Source organism: Aptenodytes patagonicus, chromosome 13 (assembly GCF_965638725.1).
Source record: "Aptenodytes patagonicus chromosome 13, bAptPat1.pri.cur, whole genome shotgun sequence".
NCBI lineage: Eukaryota > Metazoa > Chordata > Aves > Sphenisciformes > Spheniscidae > Aptenodytes > Aptenodytes patagonicus.
The window spans coordinates 13,715,220-13,727,258 of NC_134961.1; the positions used below are offsets into that span (position 1 = coordinate 13,715,220).

General features: G+C 34.6%; 1 protein-coding gene across 1 annotated transcript in view; it reads left to right on the plus strand.

The window, feature by feature from the left end:
• Nucleotides 1-12,039, plus strand: part of SMG1 (SMG1 nonsense mediated mRNA decay associated PI3K related kinase) — a 69,027-nt gene that overhangs the window by 27,275 nt on the left and 29,713 nt on the right. Inside the window, exons 10-25 of the mRNA XM_076351321.1 lie at nt 3-176; nt 1,221-1,445; nt 2,141-2,242; nt 2,697-2,966; nt 3,546-3,676; nt 4,402-4,563; nt 5,044-5,162; nt 5,926-6,013; nt 6,099-6,200; nt 6,662-6,802; nt 7,099-7,298; nt 7,589-7,785; nt 8,467-8,634; nt 9,457-9,611; nt 10,698-10,843; nt 11,531-11,732. Of these exons, the coding sequence (XP_076207436.1) occupies nt 3-176; nt 1,221-1,445; nt 2,141-2,242; nt 2,697-2,966; nt 3,546-3,676; nt 4,402-4,563; nt 5,044-5,162; nt 5,926-6,013; nt 6,099-6,200; nt 6,662-6,802; nt 7,099-7,298; nt 7,589-7,785; nt 8,467-8,634; nt 9,457-9,611; nt 10,698-10,843; nt 11,531-11,732 (2,582 nt within the window). The remainder of the gene's footprint in view (nt 1-2; nt 177-1,220; nt 1,446-2,140; nt 2,243-2,696; nt 2,967-3,545; nt 3,677-4,401; nt 4,564-5,043; nt 5,163-5,925; nt 6,014-6,098; nt 6,201-6,661; nt 6,803-7,098; nt 7,299-7,588; nt 7,786-8,466; nt 8,635-9,456; nt 9,612-10,697; nt 10,844-11,530; nt 11,733-12,039) is intronic.

The following is a 12,039-nucleotide window of genomic DNA, read 5'->3' on the forward strand; positions in this document are numbered from 1 at the left end:
AGGACCTCAGCCACGTGGCTTCTGGGGAATCAGTAGATGAAGATATTCCTCCTCCTTCAGTATCACTGCCTAAGCTGGCTGCACTTCTTCGGGTTTTCAGTACTGTGGTGAGGAGTATTGGGGAACGCTTCAGCCCAATTAGAGGACCACCAATTACGGAAGCATATGTAACTGATGTAAGAATTCAAGTTTTTCTTTTTGTTTTTCTTTGCTGACATGATTTATCACCATATAATGATGCTATTCACTGTTGAGTTTGTTTAGGTTTTGTGAATTTTACATGAATATGTATATGCTCAGCTTTGAGCAAATGTATTTTCTTAAAGAAATGCTACAGGAATTTTAATAAATATTAAGGTATAGATTGTGATAGTGTCACATGGGAGTCATAGCAGAAATTAATTTTTTAGGCATTTTAACTTCATGCAGCTAGCTTTATGCTTATGTTATCTGTCTTTGTAACCATGTTACCATTTATTCAGATTGCTATGATGCTGTAAAAACTGAATTCAAATTATGAGTTTGATTTTGTAAAATGTAGGTTTTCTTATCCATGGTGAAATTGTATCTATCAAATCTGATAGCAAAGTCCTCTCGTTCTAAAGTATAGTATAGGATGGTGTAAACTCAGAATAAATATTATATAGTATGCTAAGTAGCTGCTATATGTCTGTAACAGGAACTGTAGAGGGTGTGAATGATTTAAAAAAAAAAAAAAAAAAAAATACCTGCAGTCAAAGTCTTGTTGTTGCTGCATGAGCTGCACAACTGGAATTTATGCCCTTAGAGTTCTGTGAGGGACAAAACTTCTTGGATAAATAAGTGTATGGATTTCCCAATTAAAGCTAAGACAGTTATGTAACTTGTGTCTTAATCTGCAGAGGATTCTTGTGACAAAAGTTCAAGAAAAGAAAACTAGTCTGTCTTTTACAAGAGGAGTTCTGTTGACATCAGTTGGAACTGGACAGAATTCTGAATAATGAATTTAGGTTTTCTAGGTTTTTGCAGGTCTTTAACTGAGTAGGAAACCAGGCAATTGAATGTTTGTTTTTTCTTATACTTCTGAAGTGTAATGCCATGATGTGCATTATTCAGAATTTACCAAGCTGCAGAGTAGGTGATGGGACAGGATATCAAATGGATGTGATTATAATTAAATAACATGCAATCCTTGTCTCTTTTTAATGGAGTTTAATTTAGGTGTGTCTTTAATTTTCCAGGTTCTGTACAGAGTAATGAGATGTGTGACTGCAGCAAACCAAGTATTCTTTTCTGAAGCAGTACTTACAGCTGCCAATGAGTGTGTTGGTGTTTTACTTGGCAGCCTAGATCCAAGTATGACCATACACTGTGACATGGTCATCACATATGGATTAGATCAAATGGAAAATTGTCAGACTTGTGGCACTGATTATATCATTTCAGTCCTGAATCTGTTGACACTGGTTTGTACATATTTTTTTATTATTGTGGTTTTTGCATTGGAAAATATTATTTTCTAAGCAACCTTGCTTTTTTGTGTGTATATTAGATAAATATTTAAAACTCTTCCCTTCCTGATCACAAGCAAGAAATTCCTCTTCTAAATGCTTGTATTTGTTTCTGTAAAGCTTATGCTGCTAGCTTGTTTATACGTTTGGCTCGTTGACAAAGTGGTGCTTAGTTTTAGCCTGAGTGTTTCTTTTGTTTGTGGATTTTTGTTTTTTATTCCCCCCTCCCCCCCCCGTCTGGCTTGACTGTTGGACAGTGCCATTCTCTGGCCTCTGCAGTTGATAATACCACCTGATGAATTTCAGAATCTTAGTGATTAATATGTTCTATTTATCTACTTATGCCATGACCTGGGAAATGGGACTTCTTCAAAACATAGCTCTTAATGTGTAGGCCACAAACTCTTAAACCCACATCGATCTAAATTAATCATGCAACTTTCTCTCTCAGCTATGCTGTTAAAGCCTGAAAATAACTAATTCTCTGAATGTGAATTTGGGAAAGTAAATACAAAATACTTGCATTGCTGGGAAGCTGTTTTTCCTAGATACAGTGTCTACAAGCTAGAAAAATGGTATTTTAATTAACTACCTGTATTCATTTTTATTAGAAAAGATTAAAGATATTTATCACTGTTTTTTATCCCCAGATTGTTGAACAAATAAATACAAAACTACCATCGTCGTTTGTAGAGAAATTATTTATACCAGAGTCTAAACTACTTGTTCTTCGTTATCATAAGGAGAAAGAGGTAAGAGTAAGTGACTTCTACAGGTGTATTACAACAGCCTTCATGCATTTCGTACAATATATTTATTAAGCTGTAAAACTTTGTTCATCTTAAATATGTTTTTTTTTAATCTAACTATGTATCTATGAAACTTCTGAAAAGGCAGATGTAGCTAGTTCTTGGTTTTGGCATTTAGATTTGATAAGGAATGGGTAAGTTCTCCATCATATGAGATAGAGAAGTCCTGAGTTGATGTGGCTTTCATACTCAGTGTGTTATGTGGATGATCCAGAAAGTAATTAATAGATTCTATAAGTAAGTAGTACTTAATTACAGAAAACTGAAGATACGTATGTGTATCAGACTAGGCTATTCGTAGATAAAGAAGCATAATTTTAAATTCTACGTTGGTGATTAATATATTTTCTGATTTCATGCTAATCACTTATTACTGTAATTATTTTACATTCTCAAGGTTGTTGCAGCAGCCCATGCTGTATACCAAGCTGTATTGAGCCTGAAGAACATTCCTGTTTTGGAAACTGCTTACAGGTTGATTCTAGGAGAAATGACCTGTGCTCTAAATAGTCTTCTCTATAGTTTACATCTTCCTGAGGCCTGTTCTGAAATCCAGCATGACTCTTTCAAGAAGCATATATTCAATGTGGATAATGCAAAGTTTGTTGTTATATTTGACCTCAGTGCTCTGAGTACTATTGGAAATGCTAAAAACTCATTAATTGGGGTGAGTAAAAACTCTACAGATAGTGTTTGTGCAATAAGTGTAAAACCACTTTTTTTTTTACTTAAAATATACCATAATGTATTTCACCAGTAATGCACATATGTATAATTAAAATGATCATATTTGTTTCCTAACTTTGTTATAGAAAAACTTCCGGTATTAAAACAACTTAGGGGAAACAGAATGGGTGGATTGTATCTCTAGTTGGTGCATGATGAAAAGCAGTTTCTAGGGAAGAGCATCTTACCAGTGTTATTCAGGGATTGATTCTAAGATCATCATAGTAATTCTTCTTTGAAAATCGAGACAGATAAAAGCAGCTTTAGTGTGTCCTCTGGTAGTGTATCGGCCATGTGAAAACACTTCTTCCAGATCTTTCCAAATAAAAACACAAACTGCTTTTAACAGGTTGTTTAAAAAGGGGAAAGAAAATAGTTACAATTAAGGTCAGAAAATTAATAGAGTTAAATTATTTCCCTTGGGAAGAAGCAAAGCACAATAATTAATGGTGTGGAAACTACACTTAAAAATAGATCTTATTTATTATGTTTCTTTGCTTATGTTGCAATTGTTTTATAGATGTGGGCCCTTTCGCCGACTGTGTTTGCACTGCTGAGTAAAAATCTGATGATTGTTCATGGTGACATAGCAGTTCATTTTCCTGCTGTCCAGTATGCAGTACTCTATACATTATATTCACACTGTTCCAGGTATGAAGATTAATAATTCATCAGTATTTTAAGAGCACTAGGATGGACTGATCTGAATAGAATGTATTGTTGGAGGGATGAATTTAAATAGGCTATTACAATTAAGCTTTTGTCCAAACTTCCCTAATCAGTTTTTACTTTCATTAACTGCAGGGAGTCTGTATCTCAGCCATGAAAGCATATCCTGGCTTAAAATTTTGCATTTTATTCAAAGGCAGATTAGAAGTCTTGTGTTTGAATAGAGATAACTGAGGGAGAACTCTACTGAAAGTAAATAAGGAAAGATTGTTTACTATTTTGCTTACTGTGAGATCTAGGAGAGGTAATGAAATGTGAACAACAGATTTAAACACATTTTGGACCTTATTACTACAAAATGTTGTCAAAGTAAGGGAATACATTAGTTCAACTGTTACTCTGTACATTTCTTGGTTTTGGTGATTTTTTCACTAAGCATTTGATACCCGCCACAGTTGAAACCAGGTTACTGGGCTGCATGGACTGATGAAAAATTGTAGCTTTGCTCTTTGAGGCCAGGGATCCAAAATACTTGGGCTTTGACATAACGTGGTTACTGTGTGGGTGTACGCTAACTTTTGCTGCTGGGTTTTTTGGTTGTTTTTTTTTTGGGGGGGTTTGTTGTTTTCCCCCCTCCTGTATACTTTAAGGAAGTATCCCTAATCTTGGAGTGGTTTTATATTTTATGATTTTTCTTGCCTTTTCAGGCATGACCATTTCATATCCAGTAGCCTCAGTTCTTCCTCTCCCTCTCTGTTTGACGGAGCAGTTATAAGTACTGTAACCACAGCAACAAAAAAACATTTCTCAATCATACTAAACCTTTTGGGGCTACTGCTTAAGAAGGATAACCTTACTCAAGATACCAGGTAACTAACATTTTCTTATTAATTGGGAGACTTTTTTTTTTCCCCAGTAGAATGCCTTAATTCAGAAACCAGGATAACTTTCATCTGTAAAACCTGGGGTAAATTTAGCCGGTCAAATATTTGGGTTGGTTTTTTTAAACATTAATAATGAAATAACTGTGGAAAAAGTAGCTGCTCATTTTTATGCATGAAAACTAGAAAAATTGAAACCATCGTAAGTTCTATACAGTAAAAGGAGAGCTATCAAATTTTACTGAAAAAAAAATTTTTGCTCACTGAAAGTACCCTTTTACAATAGTTACAATCCTGTATTACCAAAATGCTGTGAAAGCTAGGGACGTTTTTAATGTTATGAAACCTGTTGTTTAAAAGATAGGAGTTATGGTATAATACTCGTCTGTAATGTGAAGTAGTTTAAGTTATATTGAAAGATGTCTTTCTGTAACTGTAGAGAGTGACTAATACTTCTGTTTTTTGAAGGAAACTACTTATGACGTGGGCTTTGGAAGTGGCTGTTCTGATGAAAAAATCAGAAACATACGCACCGTTATTTTCTCTCCCATCTTTTCATAAGTTTTGTAAAGGACTTTTAGCAAACAGTAAGATACCGCGTATTTTTACTTATTAACTGTCTTTTACGTGGCATAATTAAGTACATAAGTGACCTTGTCATATACCACTGATAGCTGTAACTGTACTTGTTGCTTCATTTACTTTTAGGGATGCTTCCGGTTTGTATTGCGCAAAAACTTACTCTCCTTCTATAATTTTTCTCAAATGGCTCCCTACCTGTTACTTATGCAAACAATTAATTTTCTTAAAATAATAATTCATGATTGTGAAATTGATCTACAAAAAATGTCAGTGATGTGCCAAATCTTACTTGTAAGACTGCATTTTATTTTATCAAAAGCAGTGGAACCATTCCATAATGTGATGTATTGTTTTGGATTTCAAAACCTGGAAATAGAAATATGGGAACAAATGCTTTTAGTAGCATAATACTAGCAAGAGCAGTAACTTCCCAAGGCCAGGAGTTACTAACTTTACCTTAGTATTTTCTTACTGAAGTATATTGTGTATAATGCCAATGTATGGAGACCATAGAAGGATTAATGTCAGCCGTCAGAAAAGGCCTGTAAGTAACATGTAGCACAAGTAACTTTTTCTTACTATGCATTTACTTGTTATAGTAAAACCAGTCAACGAAATCAAAAGAAAAGTATTGCTTGAAGCCTGTGTCTCCTTCTAGCAGCTATGCTGTAAAAATGTCTTTAGATGTTCTACCACAACGAGAGTAATGCATAAGTGATCTAATTCTAGCAAGAATAACTTTTTTTGTCTTTCAACTCCTTAATTCAGCCCTTCTGGAAGATGTGAACATTTGTCTTCAAGCATGTAGTAGCCTCCATGCCCTGTCTTCCTCCCTCCCAGATGACCTTTTACAAAGGTACTTGCACAGAATTCTGTATATTATTTGAATTATGTTGTTAATGGAAATGTTATCACCTTTTTTTTCCTTTTTGGTGATGCAGGTGTGTTGATGTGTGTCGTGTTCAACTAGTACATAGTGGTGCTCGTGTAAGACAAACTTTTGGAAAACTTCTGAAGTCAATTCCTTTAGATGTCGTGTTGAGGTAAGTTGTTCAGATTAACTTCAATATAGAGAATGGTTTAGTTTTCTTTCTTCAATGACATTTATCTGAAAAATAATGCCAGTCGAATGTCATCATACTGTCTTAATTTCAGATCAAAAAGCATGAAGTGTCTTGCTATCTCTTCTACTTTGTTACAGGTTTAAGAACAGTCGGTAGTACACAAAGTAATTAACAAATTTCATAAACTATGCAGCACTTCGTGCAGCAAATATGAATACTTTTAAGGTCCATGTTATCCAGAGCTTCAGCAATACTATGTCCTGCAACTTGTCTCAAAGACCTGACGTCTTAAAGCACTTTGTCTTAATACCAGAGAGTATACTTATTTCCAGTCATCGTGCATAAATATACGTGTGTGTGTGTAACTTTTTTGCACAACTTTTTTGATTTATTCAAGTACATTATAGCATGGGTTGGTTTTTCCCCCCCTCTTCCTGCAGTAACCGCACCCACACAGAAATACAAGAAATTTCTTTGGCTATAAGAAGTCATATGAGCAAAGCTCCAAGTAACACATTCCACCCACAGGATTTCTCTGATGTCATTAGCTTTATTTTGTATGGAAACTCTCACCGAACTGGGTAAGAACTTTTAAAACTGAAATTCATGGATGTTGAATTTATAGTAAACAATTCCAAGCTATATTTAGTTTCAAATTTGTAATTATCTTTACATTGCTTTACCTTCAATAATTTTTTTTACACTTCTCTATTTATAAAATCTTCAAATACACACCTTTTTGCATATTTGCCTATGTATGTTGCTGCTTGGAAATAATCCTATGAGAGATTTGTTTGAGACAATAGGGAGCTGAAGTGTGTACAATATAAACTTGTTAACACATGAACTGTGTTAATGTACTGATGTTTTCTTTCAGGAAGGATAATTGGTTAGAAAGATTATTCTATAGCTGTCAAAGACTAGATAAGAGAGATCAGCCAACCATCCCTCGTAATCTGTTGAAGACTGATGCAGTCCTGTGGCAATGGGCTGTTTGGGAAGCAGCTCAGTTTACCGTTCTTTCGAAGTTACGAACTCCTCTGGGTAGAGCCCAAGATACATTTCAAACAATTGAAGGTAATGTAAAAAAAAAAATAGTTTATTTTCATGGAATTTTTTTTTTTTGTAAGATTGTGCAGCTAAGAACTTCATGTCCAAGGCAAGAAGCACAATGGCTTTATTTTTCGGTGATATAGATTTTTAGCATGGTTTTTGTCAGACACATCAAGAAATGCAATGGCAGAAGAGCAGTTGCATAATTACTGTTAACTTTTGAGAGATTTTACTTTAGCATTGCTATCCCTTGACACATTTAAACAAAATACTGTCTGTTAACTTTTTTTCCCATGTTTTGGTAAAATGTATAGGTATTATTAGGAGTCTTGCAGCCCATACATTAAACCCTGACCAAGATGTTAGCCAATGGACTACTGCAGACAATGATGAAGGACACAGTAGCAACCAGCTTAGGCTTGTTCTCCTTCTACAGTATCTGGAGAACTTGGAAAAATTGATGTACAATGCTTATGAAGGATGTGCCAATGCCCTCACCTCTCCACCCAAGGTTTGTCTGTCTTATAGTGCTGATGTTACTTGAAACAGCCTATTGAATGAACATGTTTTCAGGATTGTTCAGGTCTTAATCGTGGAACTTCAGAAGAACTTCTCAAACAAAGTTTGAGACTCTTAATTCGTCTGGCTTTGACTTTGGCTTGTTCCTAGAGAACATGTGAAAACATGTATAGTGGTACAAATCAAGCAAGTCTGTAGTACCTCTAATTTGTAGCAGTCACTTATTTGTAGGTTGTCAGCAATCCCGTTATAAAGTGACACAATTACTTGAGGCTTTAAATTGCTTTTTGAGGAATATAATAATTATTTATAAACAACATACCCTTTTGTGTAGTTCTAACTGCAAAACATTCTTCACTGTTGAAATAAGCTGTTTAATTACCAGACTTTGACATGACAGTAATATATAATTTATAGTCAGTTCATGTCAAGATTTTTAGCTTGCCAGTATGTCTGGCCAGTTGCGTGCTATGCATGATTTCAGACCATCTTGCATTAATAAAATTAAAGATGCAGAATTTTACCCCGTTTCTTCATCTCTCAACTGAAAACTCAACTGGAGAAAAGAAACCTGTCCTGACTTTGATTGTTATAAATATTAAGTACTTAATGTAACTATTTTGATTCATACAGGAGAACGGTATTGTAAAACTTATCTTTTCTGTCTTTAAAGGTTATCAGGACATTCTTTTATACTAATCGTCAGACATGCCAAGATTGGCTAACACGGATTAGACTTTCCATCATGAGAGTTGGATTGCTGGCTGGCCAGCCTGCTGTGACAGTCAGGCATGGTTTTGATTTACTCACAGAAATGAAAACTAATAATAGTATCTCTCAGGTACTCTCTTTTCAAACTCTGTAGACTACTGCAAAGATATTCCCACAATATTCTACAAGAACTAAGCTAAGGCAATCGCTAGTTATTAAACCAACTGGTTTGTAAAAGATTGTGTTTTTAAAGCCACATTTTAAACTCATAATTCTGTATTGACAGACTTTTGTGGTTAAGTGATACTGTTGGTTTGGAGTTTAAGGTGTTCTGTATGCATGTGGCCAAACACTATACGTAAATGAATGCTATAGTTTGTTCACAGTTTGAATTGAGCAATTTCTTTTTAAGCAGAAGATTCTGCTTAAACCTTATGAAAGGTCTTTGCTTACTTGTGGGTAGGAGCAGGAGAGGGATGTGTCGTGAGGGTATCCTTCCTCTATAGGTAACTAGCAGGTAAGTGCAGGGTGGTGGGATGGGTGGATGAAGTGGTTAAGCCTTAACCCAAAGGTTAAGCCTTTTTAAAAAGGTTGAATAGTTTCTTCAGTACATGACTTGATTTGCTTAAATATTTTAACAAAGGAGGTTTGATAGATATTTATTACTTCCTGCTTCTTTATGAATTCTCATGCTTATATAGGTATAGACCATCACATAGTGATTGCTGACTGTTGACATTCAGGCTGTGGATTCACAGCATATACTCTTCCCTTAGCTCCCCTGCTTTTCCGAAATGTAATGCATGGACAGTGTAATGGATGGACATGCAGAGCACTTCATTTGTAGATGTGTATAATGAAATACTGCTTTACTATTTCCAAGTATTTAACCATGTATATAGCTCTTATTTTATGTGAGATTTGTTAAATAAAGCTTTTGGTTTGGTTTTAGGGAAACGAATTGGAAGTGACAATTATGATGCTGGTTGAAGCATTATGTGAGCTTCACTGTCCTGAAGCTATTCAGGGTATCGCTGTCTGGTCTTCTGCTGTAGTTGGGAAGAGCCTTGCCTGGATCAATTCTGTAGCTCAACAAGCAGAAGGGCGGTAAGTTTTCTCAGATAACTTGGACACATTTTCCTTCTTATGCATAGTTCTGCTTCTGAATCTTTTAAACTGTGGCGTGAATCAAGGCTACTGATCTAATTTCCATGTCAGTTAAAGTCATTGTGTCTTTCAGAGATACCTAATGCATCCAGCATTTTTAGATATTTTAACTTTTAGTTTTAACTAAATTACCAGGGTTTAAATATAAATGGTGTACCTAAGGTGTTTTTTCTTAGTTTTTCACACACAGCGATACTATTTTCATATTGTATTTAATTTTCCATTGCAAAATATTATTAATTTAAATATTTTCTAATGAAGTTTCTGACCAACGGCGTGATCTGATTACCTGCAACAGTTTGCCAAGAGAGGGACTCCGAGGGAGATGCTTTGCAGTTTTAGTTCAGCTTTGAAAAAGTGGCTTCTACGTCTATTGAAGTAGAATCTTTGGCTGCAGATACAAATAAGTGGGTCAATGTTCCAGATAGGGTATGCCTTCATTTTGGTGTTTTCATCCCCTTAAAGGAATGCATCCTTTCTTCTATATGAAATAAAAAAGGGATACCTTTCATTATTTACCTGCCATGTAAAAAACCCCAAACAAAACAAAAAAAAATGATGTTTTTATATTTATAACTGTCTTTTTCCCATTTTTGTAAGATTTCTTAAAATAATGTGCAGCTTTGTAATACGCGAGAAGTTCCTCAGAAACATCAAGTTTAAGGTGTGAATTGTTGCCCTAGACCCGGTTTTACAATCCTCTACTAAATGATATGTAGTTAATCAGTATTTGGCTTTACTCATTCAGGTAAAAAGTGTGACAGTCAAATATAAAACTCATTTATCTCCTTCAATCTGTACTTGGTTTAAAGTTGGCATTAAAACCTGAATGGAAAAGCTTTTACACTGTTATAACCTGGAAATTCAGCTGGTAAACTTGTATTCTATGTTAACCCCTTTCTTTTGCTGAAGGTGACACGTGAACTTTTTGAGTATTGTGGTAAAGAAATGTTTAAAATATAGTCTATTTACCAAAAAAGAAAACTGCTTCTGTAAAATGCTGACTAAGATATTAAACCATTTAAGGTTTGAAAAAGCAACTGCGGAATACCAGGAGCACCTGTGCTCCATGACAGGAGTGGATTGCTGCATAACAGGCTTTGACAAAACTGTTCTGAAGTTGGCCAATTCAAACAGTGTGAATAATGCCAGCCCAAAGCATTCCTTGAATGGTCAGTATTTATTGTTTTCTTTTTAAGAGAAATACAATTTTATAACTGTATGTACATAAAATCAGAACATTCAGTGATATAGCCATGGTAATGATACTGTCCAATTCTTAAATCTGAAAACCTGTTTCTGTCTGCAGTTAAACTGAACCACTTAATGCCATTGAAACCAATATTACGTGTAGGTATGAGGGTTTGCAGTACTGAGGTCTAGCTGAATGAAACTAAAAATAATAGGTAAAATGTTTTGTAACTTACTAATTTAATTCTACATTATTTTAGATCATCATGACTTAAGGCTTAGTATTTATGACATAATTGTATCATAAATGCACTAGTTACTCAGAGATTTTTAACTACTGAGACTTTGTTTCAGTATTCTGTTTCATCTTTGAAAAGGGACCTCCTTTGTTCCTAATTTAGTTCCTCTGTTTTCCTGTCTTGATGCTTCTTTACAGATATGGACTAAATTTTTCCAAAACCTCCTTTGAAAATGTTCTATTAAAAAAAAAAGTATAAGTGGAAGAAGAATACTGTAAATGTTGTGTAACTATTTATTTGATTTTTTTAAATTAAGTGTTTTTCTTGACAAAAGACATAGAAATTACATTTGAGTAATAGAATTGCTATTTAAAAATATAGAAGCATAAATGTATATTTAAGTATACATACTATTTTTTTGTTTCCCAGGAGAAACTAGAAAAACTGTTCTGACTAAGCCAAGTGACTCTTCACCTGAAGTTATAAACTACTTGGGTAACAAGGCATGTGAATGTTACATTTCCATTGCTGACTGGTCTGCTGTTCAGGAGTGGCAAAATACGGTCCATGACTTGAAGAAAAGCAATAGTAATACCTCAATCAATCTGAAAGCAGATTTTAACTACATAAAGTAAGGATATAATTAATTTATTCAACAGTACCTTAGAGTTCAGTGTCTTAGAACTGAAATATTAAAGTTTTCATGGATTTTAGAAACTGGATGTCATTGAAGTAGAGGTGTGATAAGAAGAAAGTTGTGTTCTTGGGAGGGGGAAGACTTGGCCATGATATTTCCTAGCCATACAGATAAGTAAAGAGGTAACATCATTCTAAATAGTTACTGTGGCTTTCTGACTGCTGAGGTTTCTTAGTATTCAAGAAAAACATCTTCTCATTGAAAGTAAAAGATAGCAAATTTATTCTACTTCTATTGGCAG